General features: G+C 42.2%; 1 protein-coding gene across 7 annotated transcripts in view; it reads left to right on the forward strand.

Moving 5' to 3' along the window:
* Positions 1 to 15,747, forward strand: part of CLDND1 (claudin domain containing 1) — a 29,883-nt gene extending 14,136 nt beyond the window's left edge. Inside the window, exons 3-9 of one of the 7 annotated variants that reach the window (XM_065063018.1) lie at positions 6,554 to 6,649; positions 7,028 to 7,080; positions 8,060 to 8,237; positions 12,235 to 12,536; positions 13,737 to 13,844; positions 14,242 to 14,379; positions 14,495 to 15,747. In XM_065063018.1, coding sequence (XP_064919090.1) covers positions 12,248 to 12,536; positions 13,737 to 13,844; positions 14,242 to 14,379; positions 14,495 to 14,715 — 756 coding nt within the window. In that variant the 5' untranslated portion in view covers positions 6,554 to 6,649; positions 7,028 to 7,080; positions 8,060 to 8,237; positions 12,235 to 12,247 and the 3' untranslated portion in view covers positions 14,716 to 15,747. Of the gene's footprint in view, positions 1 to 6,553; positions 6,650 to 7,027; positions 7,081 to 7,317; positions 7,474 to 7,518; positions 7,872 to 8,059; positions 8,238 to 11,642; positions 11,756 to 12,234; positions 12,537 to 13,736; positions 13,845 to 14,241; positions 14,380 to 14,494 lie in introns of those variants that run through there. The other 6 variants (XM_065063027.1, XM_065063025.1, XM_065062994.1 and 3 more) reach the window with 6 other exon arrangements.
* Positions 15,748 to 16,437: the final 690 nt, after the last annotated feature.

A 16,437-nucleotide genomic window follows, 5' to 3' on the forward strand; every position in this document is an offset into this window, starting at 1 on the left:
TTCTGAACTTTCTTAGGACAGGATATCACTAGTTTGCAGATATTCAAGATTGTATCAGCTCAGCAGAAGTCAGAGGACAGTGAATTCTTAACCTTTTCTCAAAATGTTTTGTATAAGTTGTTTTTTGGCTCAAGTTAAACTTTTCTGAGGCTTGGAGGTTCTTGCTTTCTTTGTCTATTTATGATTGTTTTCTTTTGAGAGTAAACATCTCATATGAAAATATTTAGGGAAAAATGTTTAAAACCACTGTCTCCGTTCTGCCATGTGGTTATTTGTTCTGTATCAGTCCCGGGTCCTCCCAGGCCAGTGCCCCCTTCTCGCCCTGCAGCCCCTCCACCTTCCCTAGCCCTGGGTTCCTCACACTCAGCTTTATTAATGTGTTAGAAACTTACAGGACAGTTTCCAGCGTGTTGTACATTCTTCTGCAATTTGAAATTTGACTTGATGTTCCTATCCCCACGCAGGTTTCCTTATCAGCCACAGTCCTGGTCTCCAAAGCAGTGGTTTGTTTCTTCTTCCGACTGCACAGCCCACATGGCTGTTGAGTCGTGATGTACCGTGCTTACTTCTCTTAAAGAACTGTGATTTCTTTCATCTTTCATTTGCATTATCAATACGTCTCTAGCTGTGGCTTACCTTACAGACGGTCCTTTCAGGGTTGCATAAATCAAATTAAAGTTCTCACTTTTTAAACTCCTGAATTCATTGCAGCTTTGTCAGTGCATTCTAATTTGAAACTTCTGCTACTGGTCTTCATCATCCTTCCTCTCTTCTGCAGATAAATTCATTTTCTCCTTCCCCTCTCTCCTGTTTGCATGTTCACAGACCAGGCTCACCTTCAGGATTCTCAAAGCTTTGAGCAAATTGTTTATCAGAGTACACTCGAGCCCCAGGCAGATAGATCACATCTGTGTGTGTCTACACACGCAAAGAGAAACTTCAAGTTGCATGCACAGCAAATTAGTCCCTCTAGTGCACTCTGGATGCACTTAGATTCACTCTGCCTATGCTCAGGTTATGTACTGCTGTGCACCAGGTACCTGGTAGAACTCCAGGCACCTGGAAGAGCAACGAGCTCCTATTAAATTGGTAGCTGCTGGATCTAGGGATATTTAAGTGGGCACATTTTCTTGTGTAATATGCTGATCGCATTATATACAACTGCTTTTCTATCAGTAGGGCACTGGTGGACACTAGCTGCCTATTTTTCATGGAATGTGTAAGGATTTGATTATCTCAATAAGTATAATTCAGCCATCACAAACTGTGAAAAAAAGATCAAGGTGTTTAAAAACATCCTGGTTTAGATTACCAATTTGTATGCCACCAATGCAGGTTTGAAGCTGTAAGGAAGCACAGGCTAAAAATAATCTTCTCGCCCTTTGAAGATCACAAAACATATACGTACTTTTCAGTTAAGAGTTGTGTAAAAATGCCCAAGTGGCTTAACAGTTTACAGAAATGATTTTTTTATAGACTCAGCGCAGAGGTGAGTTTGGTGTCATCTTTGCTTATTTCTGCTTGAAGGATTGTGGTTCAGGTTTGGTTTTTTATTTTTAGAAGCACTGGGAAATAGAGGCATTCTCTTTACATCAGTACTAGAGTAGAAGATCAGCTGAACCCTACGGTATGTGGCACAATAGTTCTGCCCCACTTGCAAAGATGGATCTACATGTTGTTTTACTCTGCATTTGGATCCTAACAGCTTACATGCAGTTGCAAGCTTTAGAAATCAGGCACAAACTTCTTTCCCTCCATCTCATACAGCTACAAGTTCCTTCTTGAAATTCACTGCTTCTCTCTCCCCATCTTAGAGCAGACAAAAAAAGTAGTAACTTTCAAAAAAGCTTAACAGAACCATAAAGATAAGCATATGACCATGTATTCTTGTGTTAGCCGTTCCTCACTTTGTTGTCTCCCTGTAGTTTAATAGCCTTACTTACTAACATAAAAAATCAGATAGTAAGGCTTTCCCAACAGGGATCAACTCTGTTCTCTTGAATATGCTCTGCATTTCTTGAATGCTCTAAACAGACTTGTGGATGTCGCTGTGTGTTGTCAAATTAAAAATGGGACACTTCCTTATCTAGACAGAAGATTTGCAAAACTAGTACAAGGCATTGTCATGAGTAATGAAGCAATCTGTATTTATCCCAGCGAAGCAGCAGCAGGCGTATTTGTTGGTAGTCTGTAAGCCCTGTGGTTTTTTTATATGCGTTTGATTCACTTAGGGCTTCTTTTAGGGTCTGTCTCTTCCCAGAGCTCATTTCCCTAATGTATAGCCAAGCTCTCAAAAACACTCAGTACATGGAAATTCCCCTTATAGCCCTTCTGCACAGATATTTCAGAAAGCTCAGCATGTGATGCACTAAGATCCAAGAGATGTAGTGAGATGTTTTGTCACCAGGAGGACAGCTTTTACCCTCTCCCTCACCCACGTTCTAGATTTCCCTGACACTTTATTCTTCCCAGACCTTGCCAGACACACGTGAACCCTTTTCCTGAATAAATTTTCTGCTGAAGCCGCAGCTTCTGGCTTGGTTTGGGTGTACATTCTTTCCTTTAGGGCGCCCACCTTTCCAGCCCTTTATGCAGCTCTGAAAAAGGGCAGCTGCAGGGTGCTGAGTAGTTTTGAACAAGAGAGTGAACCTAAAGCTTTTGTAACCACACTCTCACGACTCTAATAATGGCTGTGCATTTGGCCAGTTCTGCTTTATAGAACAAAAAAAAATGTTTGCATGTTTCTCTGATGGTCCTGCCTTTTTTAAATACACTTATGAAGTTTGTCATGTTTGTGTTTGTATCATTCCTTAAATCTTCTTCATAGGAAATACCGAGGTGTTTCCAACAGTAGCAAGGGAAAGGATTTCATACCTTTTTTCACAGTTCTGTAATGCTTGTGACACACATATTATGGCAGCCTTCTAATTTTGTGGCAAAATCAGTAGAACAGATGTGCAGTAGAACGAACTGCACAGGAAGTGTGCAGGGTCATTGGTGTTGTTTGTTACACACACACACACACACGCTCCCCTTACACATTTCTGCCATTGAAGCATTTCTGGTAGCAAGGTGTAGGTTTTGCTTTTTTCTAATTTTTTTTACATTCTTTGTTTTACTGGTAGTTTAAATGTGGTCTTATTTGAACTTGTACACTTGAGTTATATAAGCACAGGCAGCTAGGTAAATTAAGCTACTTATCTGTAAATTATTGATGATGATAAATGCTGAGAAGGACAGAGGTTCATTTGGCTGTAAAAGAAAGTGTGGTACTTTCTAAATGATTGTGGGGAATAGAGATTTGCAGACCTACTTAGATAAAAAACAACGAAAAAACCCCATCAAATTGGCTGAAACTGTGCTACTGTGCCATAACCTGGGTGAAGGCAGGCTCAGAAGTAACCATATGAATGCTAACCAACAGAAGTTTCACCCCCGAACAAAGAGGGGAGAGGGTAGAACTGATTCATGTAAGATTGCAGGCACTGAACCAATGCATTGGGATAGCCTGAAATAGTTTCATACTGAGAGCAGTGATCTTCAAAGTGGGCTGTGAGAAGTAAACTTTTTTGGTACACTCAATAAAGTAAATATTTAAATAAAATAAATAAACGAAAATGTATCCTCTTTATCTCATCCTTTTTTAGTTTATATTTTTGTCATATAATTTAAAATTATACATGTAATGGGAGCATGCTCAGAAAGTTTTTACTGATGGAGTGCATGATAAAGAGGCTTGGAGACCACTGACTTAAGAGGACAAGTGGGTATCATTAAAGTGAACCTGTGCTATTCATTGTATTTGGAAGAAGTACATCTGAAAGGTCTTCTTTCTGTGAAACTTATAATTTTGGTAAGGTTTTCTTAGTGTACCATGTTCTGTGCCACAGATTAAAAAAATACAGAGGGCAGAAATAAAACCAGGGAGACTGGATAAAGACATCTGAGGGGAATCCATGGGATTTTCTGCTGCTTTCTGGCTATATGAAATTCTCACGGATGGTGCCCAAAACACAAAAACTAAAACTGCTCTTTTTATCGTTACAGAGGTAATATTTGTCGGGAGAGGCAATATCTCGTAGTAAATACCTAGTAGTATTGGAAGAAACATGCAGACTTTTGAGCATCTTTTTCAGCTTTGAATCAATAACTCATAAAGTGAGTGGGACGCATGAAGGTTTTTTCATTCCTCATACTCTACCAACTTCTTTTAATACAGGTAGTGCTGCCTCCTGGAAGTGTTTATGTATTTCCTTAGACTGCAAGAGCTAGAAATGACACAAATTTTCTATGAAGGTTCGCAACATACGAGGATTTTGTTTGCTTGTTTCTCATTTGCAGCACTGCTGTTTAATTCTCTTGTCAGTGCCTGAAAATTTCTGTTAGAGCTACTGGCTAATCTTGCCGTGATCCAGGTCTGCTATCTAAGAAACTTCACTTCTGTAAAAAGCAGGAACAGCTTCTAAGCTGTATCCATCAGCGTTAGTTCCTTTGTGCTTTCATGTGCAAACTGCTGCGGTTTCTAAAGCAAACTTTTACTTTGAAAACTTCCCAAAATGATCCTGGTTAGTGGCTGAACTGATCAACCAGTTATTCTGTTGAGGCAAATGAGGAGGTGGAACAAGAAGAGAAAACAAACAAAAAATATAGGTGTTCGGAATTAATGGCTCTCTGCCTTGGTTTGTAGTGTTTTTATTGGGTTATGCTTATTATACAGAGGGGTATTTTTCCAGAAGAGAAGAGAAGAGAAGAGAAAAGAAGAGAAGAGAAGAGAAGAGAAGAGAAGAGAAGAGAAGAGAAGAGAAGAGAAGAGAAAAGAAAAGAAAAGAAAAGAAAAGAAAAGAAAAGAAAAGAAAAGAAAAGAAAAGAAAAGAAAAGAAAAGAAAAGAAAAGAAAAGGAAAGAAAAGGAAAGAAAAGGAAAGAAAAGAAAAGAAAAGATAAGGAAAGAAAAGAAAAGAAAAGATAAGGAAAGAAAAGGAAAGAAAAGAAAAGGAAAGAAAAAGAGAAGAGAAGAGAAGAGAAGAGAAGAGAAGAGAAGAGAAGAGAAGAGAAGAGAAGAGAAGAGAAGAGAAGAGAAGAGAAGAGAAGAGAAGAGAAGAGAAAAAGGGAAAGGAAAGGAAAGGAAAGGAAAGGAAAGGAAAGGAAAGGAAAGGAAAGGAAAGGAAAGGAAAGGAAAGGAAAGGAAAGGAAAGGAAAGGAAAGGAAAGGAAAGGAAAGGAAAGAAAGGAAAGGAAAGGAAAGGAAAGGAAAGGAAAGGAAAGGAAAGGAAAGGAAAGGAATCCAGCTGAAATCTGTAGAGAAAATTTGAAATTAAGTAAATAAAACGTAAACACCTCTTCCCTCTGGCTGTTTTCAAGCAGCTGCACACATTGTATTGATCAGGGCAGATTATGAAGAAGAGGTCACTGCAGTCTAATTCAATAATGAAAGTAGCAATGGCTGCAAAATTTTCCAGAATTGATTCTCATTTTTGTGAGACCGGATCTTTTAGGAGAAAAACCTGTAAACTTGCCAGTGTTAGATAATTCACTACAATTTACAACAAATTATTCCAATTCTCCTTATCCCATGGCTTAGAATACAGAAGTTTGGGGGTTGTTTTGCCTTTTTTAAAAAACGAACAAAAACCAAAACAAGAACAAAAACAAAACAACAACAAAAAAACCCAAACAAAAACCATTTTCTAGCTTCAACTTCTGCTAGTTTTGCCAAGTGTACTGAAAAAAACTGTTACTGATTTTTTTTTGTTTCCTATTGCTTTTACATAGATCTTATGGTTTTGCAGCTCCTTAGCTCTCTCTTCAATAAATTAAATTGACTGACCTTCTGTGATGTGTTTCTTTGAGAGAGTTTTTCTCACTCCTCAGTGATTTTCATGTCCCTTTTCAGGTTTCTTTCTACCTTATCAGGACATCAAAATGAGACATGCTATTTCAGCAGCCAGCAGCAACTCCAGATGTGATATAACATTTTTCTTCCTCGTGTTTATACATCTGAGGTTCCAGGGAAGTTGGTTTTTTTTGGCCACAGCACCATCTTGCCAGTTGGCAATCAACCGTGACCCATTTGTCTTTTTCATTTTGTGCTTCCCAGGATAAAGTTATGTCAGGTTAAGTATAGGCTCCACTCTTTGCTCTTAAATGAATGAGCTCATTGATGACCTTATTGAAATGCATGTTTGCTTGCCCCTGGCCACCCATGATCAGGTCACCCTGTACCAGTGCCCTCTCTGTTCATTATTTACCCTTCTATCAGGCTTCGTGTCATCTGCGAAGTTTATCAGTGATGCTCTGCTTTCTTCCAGACCATCGATAAGGATGTTAAATATTTCAGAGTCTAGCATAAATCCCAATCAGTCCCCAAAATATGTCCTTGCACACACTTACATTATGAGGTGTTGGTGAGACGGTTCCATGGTCTGGGAAGGTGTGTAGGCTAAGGTTTCTTAATTGTGGTGTTAGTTTTTTGTTTTTGTTTTTATAAACAAATTGATGTTGTTGCACCAAGTTGGAGAAGTTTCTTACATCACTGCTTTCACTTTTGCCATCCTAGCTTGCTACCTTGCTGCAAAAATGTTTCCTGGCTGCTCGGAATGAGTAACTGGACAGGGCTGTTCCCCCGAAGTCCTCAGAGATGTGAAAACCTCAGGTGCGATTCTGTTTTTTCCAAGTATTTGTTTGCTAATTCGGAGGTTGGTAAAATCAAAACTGGGTGTGGTGGTCACCCAGCAGGGAAGTTGTTAACGACTTTTAAGAGTGCCCTTGTAATTTGCTTGGGTGTGAGTACCAGGGATGGGGGCGAATGTCCAGTTTGGGGTCTGGAGCCAGAGTCTATTTTTTCCTTACTTGGTGCTCCCAAGTTGTTCAGTCAGGATATCCTGACGCCTTTTTAACATGCAATCAAGCGAAAAAGGAAGAAACGTGAACATTATAGCCGCAGGGTGAAACCAAGTAGTCGAAATTGCTGCAATGAGAGTTTGCAAAGTGTTTTTAATGTTTCTGTAAATACTCACGGCTGTTTCAGCAGGTACAGGACCTTGGCATCATGACTCCAGATTCCCAAGCACCCGTATCTAGCAGGTACTCAATTTAGTCATTAATTGACACCCTGCCTCACGCGGCTTTGAGGCCTGCAAGTGTCTGCGGGGTGACAGCCCCCAGGCGCCCTGTGGAGGGGAGGTCGGTTGCCCGGCGGCGGGCGCTGGGGAAGCTGGTGGACTTGGCCTTCCCGGGGGTGGCGGATGACTACAACTCCCAGCCGGCATCGCGGCGGTGGCGCGGGGGCGGGGCGAAGCGGAGAACTACAGCTCCCGTGGGGCCGCGCGGCCTATGAGTCGTTGCCGTTGCGGAAGAGACGGGGAGAACTACATCCCCCAGAGTGCCCCGCGGGGCGGGCAGGGGCGGACACCGCCCTGGCCCTGGGCACGGCGGAAGCGGCGCGGCGGGGTCGGGGGTGCGAGGCGGCGATAGGCGGTGGGTGATGCGCCGCGTCTCGCGGGGCCGGGGTGGTTACAGCCGTTGAAGGGGACGGTTGCTGAGTGTGGGAGGGGGTAGAGGGTTGAGGCGCTCTCCTCGGGTTTGCCCCCTGCCAACGGCCCCGCCGGGCCGATCCCCCCCTCGCTGGGCTGTCGCCTGAGAGGCCGGAGCCGGGGGTGTTGGAACGCGGTCGGCCTGACCCGTACCTCGTCCTGGCGGCGGGGGGTGAAGCGTGTCGGCACCGCTCCGGCGGCTGCGGCTGGTGCCGGAGCGCGGCCCGGGTAGCCGATGGGCTGTGGGGCTCCGCGTTTGCGCGGGGCGAGAGCCGTCCGGACGGTCGCTTACCCTGGCGGCTGCCGGCGCTGCCTGTCTGCCCGTGTCCGGGATCGATTCTGGTGGGGCACGGTGCTGTCTGCCTGAGGGCTCTTTCAGTCGGTTTCCCCCCCTAGTCCCCCGTACTTTTTAATATTTGTTTTCCTAATGGGTAACACTGGGATATTTCTGATAAAAAAAATTGAAAATGAAGCTATGATCTCAAATGAAGCTATGATCTCAATCTGTTTGGTTTGCTTTCTACTTCTAGATCACGTTTTTGTGAACTGGCGGTGTTGAAGAAACTGAATGAATGGAACGGTTAGGGCAGATAGGAAGCTTGCATTTCATGCTCTCCGCTTGCCACAAGACACAAACAACACACAGTCTCTGAAGTGACTTGGAATCATTGGAGCTGTGTGTCTTGGGGGATCTGAGGACCTCTGAAGGTAAAAGTGTCTGGTAGCGTTCTTTCCTAACCCTCCCTTGCCCTGAGTATTAAAAGGAGGATCCAGTTTGGTAGTGTTGCCAGCCCTCTCCCCATGTTTATACCTTCTTTTAGGCCTTCTGCCTATTCTGCTTTCCCAAAGAGCAGTCAAGTTCAAGCGTGTTTTTTGAGAAAATGCCATCTTACTCTCTTGTGATGTCAGGTAAAGCAGTTTCTTAAATGTGGTGGCAAGCTGTTGGCTGAAGGGAGTGATCGTTATAATAAGATAAAAATATACATATTCTCATATTCCCTTCTGCCATGGTACAGTAACTTTCTAAAATGTTTATCAGCTCTCCAGTCTTAGAGTTGATTTTTGGCCAGAATACTTGCTTTTGTGCTGTTCTGTGTTTGTTTTCTTATTCAGCTCTACTGATTTGCCATTTTTTTCCCCTTCTATGAAGTACATGCATCTAGTCATTCCTTTGAACGTTGCTGCTAGTTTGGCTTTTGCCTTCTCTTTTGTGAGCTGATGCTTTGAAATTTTTGTGTGTCTCACTTCTTTCAAAAATGAGTGTAATTACAATGTCCCGTGGAACATGTCTGCTTGAGTGCCTGTTTACTGCTGCCGTGTGTTGTCTTATATTATTACATAGCATAGTTTCAGCCATAACTTGTTTGAAATAACTTCTGTTGTTGGAATAAAATGTAGTGGCAGTGCCATACGAACAAACGTTTTGTAAAAACAGTCACAGTTCTTGCTGACAGCCTATAGTGACAAAGCATTTCTATTTGTTATCAGTCTTTCTGTCTTTATAATTAATGTAGCTTTTGGTAGTAGTAATGTTATTTTTTGGTAAGTAAGCTTATTCTAAGGCACCTCCTATATATTCTGTGGAGAACCTTTTGCAAAGTGCGGCATAAGCTCGTAAACATGCAGTGTATTTCTTCATGGTCTTCTCTTGTAACTATATCTTCCTGACTAAGCTTACTACTCCCATTGAGCTCTGCCTGGGGCTGGAACGATGGTTCTCTCTTAAACAGCAAAGAACACCTCATTTAAGTGGGGGCGTGTCCACTGTAAATGAAGATGCATATACACAGTGAACAGGCAGGGTAGTCAAGCCTAGTACACTGTGGCAGGAAGAACTTCTAGTTCAAAATTTGCCTAAAGTGCCATAAAGTTCTTAATCTCTTCTGTAAACAGTTGGTTGAAGTGTTAGACAGAAGCATGAGGAGACCTTTATTATAAGGAATTGGGGGTGTGCTCTTGCCCTGGCACTGTTTTGTCCATACTGAAAATCCATGTGTGTCCCTTCTGGGACAAATGATACACGAAGGCACTTGCCAGATTTGGGGGACCGTAAACACCTCAGCTGTTTTCTACCTATCCCTGGAGCTGTGCATTACAAGGATTGAACGTCAGTAGTTAGACATGTCTCTTTTACCAAGTAGGTAATGAACAATGGACAGTGCTTTAATTTACAGTTTCATGTTTAACCCTTAAATGTGCTTGTGAACTGCTGTTGGTTGCCAGCTGAAATCAACTCTGCCCAGTCCACTGTATGTATGAAGGCTGACCAGAAGTGTGTGGTTGTGTTTTAATGATGCTCTGATAGGATTATTTCCAGCACTAGTATTCTGCATTTGCAGCAGTGATGATGTATCTGAAAGTTAGATTTTTGAGCCGGTTGTTTTCTTTCTGTACGTTAGGTACAAAGTTGATACATTTGTTACAATAACAAATGGCTGCTAGTGTAAGCATTTACATTAAAATGCAGTGTCAGGAAAGCGATGGTTTAATAATGCCCTGGTTATGTTCTTTTTCACCAGACACTATTCTGAGGATGGAGCTTGTAGGTTCTTATGATTTCTCCTTCCAGAGAGAGCCCTTTCTAAAGAGAGAAGTCTGTTGCAGAGGGTTCCTCTTGCAGTGAATGTGACTGCAATATACTGGAAAATCCAGACCAGCCTGCTCACCAGCCTGTTCTGCTGCTTGCCCCGAGACTGAGTTCCCAGAGGATCTGCTCAGCTCTGAGCTCAGCTGGGCAGGGAGCCGTGCAACACAGCATTGGCCCTAGAGACCCCACTTGCCCCAGTTGCTTTGTGAGAAGTTTGTGAAAGGGAAGGGATCCCTCCGCAAACTCAGTGGGAATGAATAGTGAGGTCAGCCCTATTCAGCAACTTGCTCTCTCCCTATTCTGCTCATTCAATGTCCTCTGGACCTTGGGCTAGATGCTGGGATATCAAAGGAGAATGAAAGTACATAACCAGGAATTAAACACTGCACAGAGTGTTTGCTTTCAAGTCTAGATTTGCTTCAATGTCTTCTGGATAAATACGTCCAGATATGAAGCCCTCTCAGTATTTGACCTAACTTAGAAAAGTCCACGGCTTGTGGATTATTATTTCAGTACAGGTGTGGTATGCAAAGTTTGCTGCATTTTAAATGGGTGCTGTTTGTCAGTTCACCTAAAATCACTTATAATCATGCTCATTGCGAAGTCTGCAGTTAAATGACTCATACTCTCTGTAATATTCCTCCTTGAATATGGAAAATAAGCATAGGGAATGATATGGGTACACATCATTTCTCTTCCCCAACGCTGTTAGCCACTTTCAACCAAATACATGAACAGATGTGAGGGAAAATAAGAATGACATTGTTAGCAGCAAATACCTGTTGGTGCCTTTGAAAGTCCCTACTTTAATTTGCACCTTTTTTCATAGTTCAGAAGTTCTTACTGGCAGGTCTGACTTGAGCACTCATATTTTTCCTTGTGCATGTTGTGGTTTAAGGCATTCACTGTTTGCACTTGTGGTTCATTCAGCTGCAAAGAAACTAAACCAAAATATTTTGATCCAAGTATGTGGGAGAAGGGAGGTAGAACAAGCAATAGACAAGAGCTGATTAGATAGTAGCTGGTGTCGCCAGAGTGGCTCTAGCTGCTGAGTTAACTTCAGTTGATTTTTTTTTTTTTGGCAAGTGTATCAAGCCTGATTCATCATAATCCATAAATTTAATCAGGCACAGAAACCACATGAGCACAACAGGCATCTGAGAATCCTCTGACATATTGCACTATCTGCAAAACATTCCATGTATTAGCAATCAATTCCTCATTAAAGTCACAGTATTTTTAGAAGTGTGTGTGGCATTTGTATTTTCCCATGCCTCCTTTGACCCTGACTTTATGCGATTTGTGAGTATGACCCTGCAAAGGATGGCATAAGTGACCCCCTAATACGAGAAACCAGAGTAAGGTCCTTATGCCAGCATGTGAAGGCCTTTCAGTTTTGGAAGCTCTTGCCATCTTGTTCCCATGGAACAGGGCATGCCCCTTGCATTGTTTTAGTTCTTCAGAAACGCCGCTGTATGTATTTTGGCATTATTGCATTTACCATAATTTCCAAATTTGTCTTTCAGTGCTTCCTTCGTGTCCTGTCTCTACTGCCTAGATACATTTCTCTGCTTCCCTAAACGCATTCCAGCACCTTGGCATGGCTGCCCTTTGTGAACAATCTGGAAGAGCTTTTTTGGTATGCTTGTGGTTCTTGTCTTTGCTGTAAACACAAGCTGTGAAAGCCGTATGGGGTGGCAGGCTAAAAATAACGTCTACCCTTGGTAATCTCATAAGAAAAGATAAGTCTTCTGCCTGGGCACTGTGGATGGATTCTGTGCAGTTCCTACAATCAAGATCACAAATGGCAGTGAGCTGTGCCATCTGCTCTGGGGACGGAGTTGCTGTTGCGCTGTCAATTGCTGTCTCAGAGATAGCACAGCATGGCTGGGAGAAGGGCGATATCTGTGCCTTGAACTTGGAAGATCCAGTGGATGCTGACTAGTACTGTAGACTTGTTCAGTGTTCCTTTGATTCCAGGATGTCGGAAAAGGAAGACACGCATGTATCCTGAGAGGACATTGTGTAAGAGGAATGATGTCACGGTTTGATGCTGCTAGGATAACTTTGTGTTTACTGTCAGAGGATTTACTCACTTGGCTCTCTCTTTCCTTACAGCAGCAAGGGCGTCATGATGGATAACCGTTTTGCTACAGCACTAGTAATTGCCTGTGTTCTCAGCCTCATCTCCACCATCTATATGGCAGCTTCCATTGGCACTGACTTTTGGTACGAATACCACACCCTGTCCCCAGCTGAGAATATTAGTGAAGCTGGTAGGATCATCTGGGAGGAATTTGTCAGTGAAGAAGCAGATGAGAAGACCTATACAGATGCGCTCTTCCGGTGCAACGGCACGGTTGGATTGTGGCGGAGGTGTATCACTGTACCCAAAAACTCTCACTGGTACAGCCCACCAGGTATCTCCAGAGCAATTAATACTTCCCTAGCTTGCCTGGGTTGGTATGTCCTAACTCCTCACAACATATTCATGCCACTTTGTTCCTCCAGAAGACCTATTTCTAGCTTATGGGGTTTTGTTTGGTTTTGATTTTTAATAAAGGCAGTCTAAAAATTTTAAAGAAGTGAAAGGCAAAATGGTCTGTGGCTGACAGTGCTACAGGCTCTAGATTTGACACATGATACTTGATCTAAATTTAGTCTGGTGTTTCTTCATTTTTCTTTTGTATCTGCTGTCCAGCTGGGGATACTATTATAGTTGCTCTGCCAGTCACTGTCTTTCTAGGAGAGGTCCTGGGATCCAGCAATGAAATAAAGATATTACTTTATCGAGGGGGCACTTACTTCTTTTAGCTAGTCATTCATTTTGCTCACGTCACAAATGTCCCACTGTCAGCACATTTGACCTCCTTGTACTGTAGTGTTGGATATAGAATGAAATATTTGTATTCTTGTTCACAGTGGTTGAGGCCTAAAAAAGTGCGGTGTGCAATTATTGTAGTTGCTTCAAAGTAGATTTTGGACACATATTGTGTGTGTGAAGCCCTTCATTTTGAACCTGCTTAGAAATGTACTTTCAAACACTTCTTCTGGAGGAAAGATGAAATACTTTTCTTTTTTTTCCTCTGATGAAAATACTTAGCTTGGAAGACACTTATGCCAGCTCTGCTCAACAGTGTTCTCAAAGCAAAAATCTAACTAAGGTGTAAAAGGGCAGAAATTTAGTGTAAAGAAGCAAATATTTTCTGTTCTTTAAATAGTCCTTTCTATCCCATTTTTGAATGAAGCATTTAGTATGATACTACATGCTGCACATGGAGATAAGCACAGCTTAGTTAAGGGACTCCGAGTACAGGGATACGTAACAACATAGTTGAGCATCATGTGCCACATTTCTTTCCTGATCTGTCAAGCATGGCACAGTTCTCTGGATAACCCAGGTAAGCTTGAAGATTGTTCATGTTTGAATGCTGTCCCTCACACGCTATGCTAATTACGTTATGACAAGGCATCCTACAAATTTGTTTTGAGAGGTAATTTTTTCTCTAAAATGGGACTCTTGAGAAGCTTCTCAGCTTAAATGGTTGGGAAGGGAGGAATTGGAGGGTGGAGGGATGGGAGGGAGTTGACTAATGGTAATTTTTTCTTTTTTACCCCAGAAACTGACTTGACTACAAACTGCATCAGTTTTTCCCTCTCTGATCAGTTTATGGAAAAGTACATAGAGCCTGGAAATCACAATAGTGGCACGGATTTGAATCGGACTTGTAAGTGTCTTTCACTTCTGGGAGGTGAAGTGGATTAAAAAGTGGATTAAGATTAAAAAAAAACAGATGTTTCTCAAATACAGTCACTAGTGAGGAAAGCATCTGTGTCTTGCATTGCATTTATTGTGTTTTTACAGTAGCGCAGGCAGTAGGTCAAAGTTTAAAAGCAAAACTTAGATGTGTTAGCAAAGGTTTTGCCTGTGAATGCAGTACAGGAATTTGGGAGATAAGAAATTAAGTTCTTCCTACTTCAGTGGAGCCGTTGGTCCTTTTTAGCTATGCATGTAGAATGTCTGATGGAGCAGAAGCAGCGTGCGTAGAAGGGAATGTGAGATGGTGGGAGAAGATCAGTTTCTAACACATTTTCAACAAACTTGTGTGTTTGTTTCATGTGCAGATCTCTGGCGACTGCAGTTCCTGCTGCCCTTTGTCAGCCTTGGTCTCATGTGCTTTGGGGCTCTGATTGGGCTCTGTGCTTGTGCCTGTCGCAGCCTTTACCCAGCCATTGGTACCGGAGTCCTCCATTTCCTAGCAGGTGGGTCTCCTGCCATCTACCAATTACCCCCTCTCCCGCCCTCCAGAAGCTCACAGTGAGAACCAGAGCACTTCAGAGATGAGCTCATTGCGCTTGTTTCTGCTTCCTCCCCCAGGGCTTTGTACTCTGGGCCTGGTTGGCTGCTACGTTGCTGGGATTGAGCTGCTGCATAAGAAGCTGCCCCTGCCTGATGATGTGAAGGGTGAATTCGGCTGGTCCTTCTGCCTTGCCTGTGTCTCAGCACCTTTGCAGTTTATGGCAGCTGCTCTTTTCATCTGGGCGGCTCGCACCAACAGAAAGGAATTCACTCTCTTGAAAGCGTATCGTGTAGCATAAGTGCTGCTAGGGAAGTATGGGATTTCTATGTTATAGCCTCTTCTCCCCTAGCCCATACTACTTTTTTCTTTTAGTCAGAATTTTACCTTGTACTGCATGCTTCTTGCCAGTTGAGACAATTTAGCCTGCAGGCCCTGAAGACAAAGACCTCTGGGCTAAATGACCAAACTCTGCCAGAAGTCTGCATAAATTGAACAAGTTTTTAAATTGTTGTTTTGTTTTTTTAATACTATTATTATAATTTTTTAAGCTACATTTTGTTGTTGAATATCCCCTTAGTTAGATGTACATGCCTAATTTTATTACCCTATTAGCCTGGAGGAAATAGGAATGGTTTTGTGGGGTAGAAGAGAGATAGGAAAGAGGCAAGAGTGGGAACCTCTGTGCACAAATAATAAAGAATCATGAGCTGTCTGCTGCCCGAGCAGGCAATACCTACAGAGGGCACTTCGGAAACATTGGGAAGCTCAGAAACCTCTGTTGTGGAAATAAATGTAGCTAAATCAGTCCTATAGCTTCATTTTGGGTCTCTTACCCTCACTAGTTTGCTGTTTTTTCTGGCTTCTGCCGAAACTGATGCAGGCAGAGCAACCAGCTGTGGGAGGCGCCTGTAGAGCACAGCATCCCCAAAGCAAACTCGGTGCTTCCATTTGCCAAGGAGCGGGATGAGTTGGCCCATTTGGAGCTTTGTGCTGCTCTAGCTACACTGCTTCCAGCACCCAGGCTGCTTTGGTATCTGCACTACGTGTGGTTGTGCACTCTAAATCTTAACTTGTGGTGCTTTGGCTTGCTGTGAAATAAGGCTTTCCCCTCTCTTGTGTTGAAAACAACTACTCCTCACAAATCTTTGGTTTAGTGTATGTGTGTATATGTACATATATAAACTTAACTTTTTTTTTTAAAGCTCACCTATTTATCCTACATAGCACCCAACAGGGGTTTTTTTGAAAGGTGCTGCTCTTTTCCCATCCTGCCCCAAACCTATTGTTTAAATGAAATAATTATAATAATAATAAAAAGCTCAGAAATTTTTGGCATTGTGTGAATCTGATGGGAGGGTGAGGGAATGGTATGAAGTTAATTTTACTAGGGGAAAGAAAAGCCAATATCTAGATTGTTCTCTGTTTTCAGGGAAATCTCACCAGAAACAAAGAAGCCTCTTTTTTTTTTTTTTAAATGAAACTCTTGGACTTCTGTAAACTTAATTTTCTTCTGCTCATCTTTGGGGATACAACACCCCATAATTTCTAATAAGTTCATAACTTCTACACATATTTCTTGTAAATCACTGCAACTCTAGCCAGACTGGGTGGTATGTCTTTTCTAGAAAACAGTGTTCCAAGACTGAATTGTTTAATTCTGAGGCCTTAACTCCCCTCATTTCCTTACTCCATGCTTAATATAAGAAGTAGGTCTTAGAAGAAATAAATCCTGACAAAACGAATAAGTCTGTGATGGCAAGGATTCTTAGAGATAGTTTTTATGAGAATGGCACAGAAATAGGCATTTTTATAGTTTTTTTTTAATTTTGATTTGTGAGGGGTTTTTTTCAGTAGGTACTTCTACTCAGGCTGTGTTTGCTGGGTCAGCAAACAGGCCTGGTCACGAGTTCCCTGAAGATGAGGGATATCTGCTAGTGTCATTTTTTTATTATGTACGTGATAGGGATCAACCTACTTCTCCTGTTACTATCATCATTGGGATCTTTACAAAATGGAACAA

Source organism: Columba livia, chromosome 1 (genome assembly GCF_036013475.1).
Source record: "Columba livia isolate bColLiv1 breed racing homer chromosome 1, bColLiv1.pat.W.v2, whole genome shotgun sequence".
In the NCBI taxonomy this organism is placed as follows: domain Eukaryota; kingdom Metazoa; phylum Chordata; class Aves; order Columbiformes; family Columbidae; genus Columba; species Columba livia.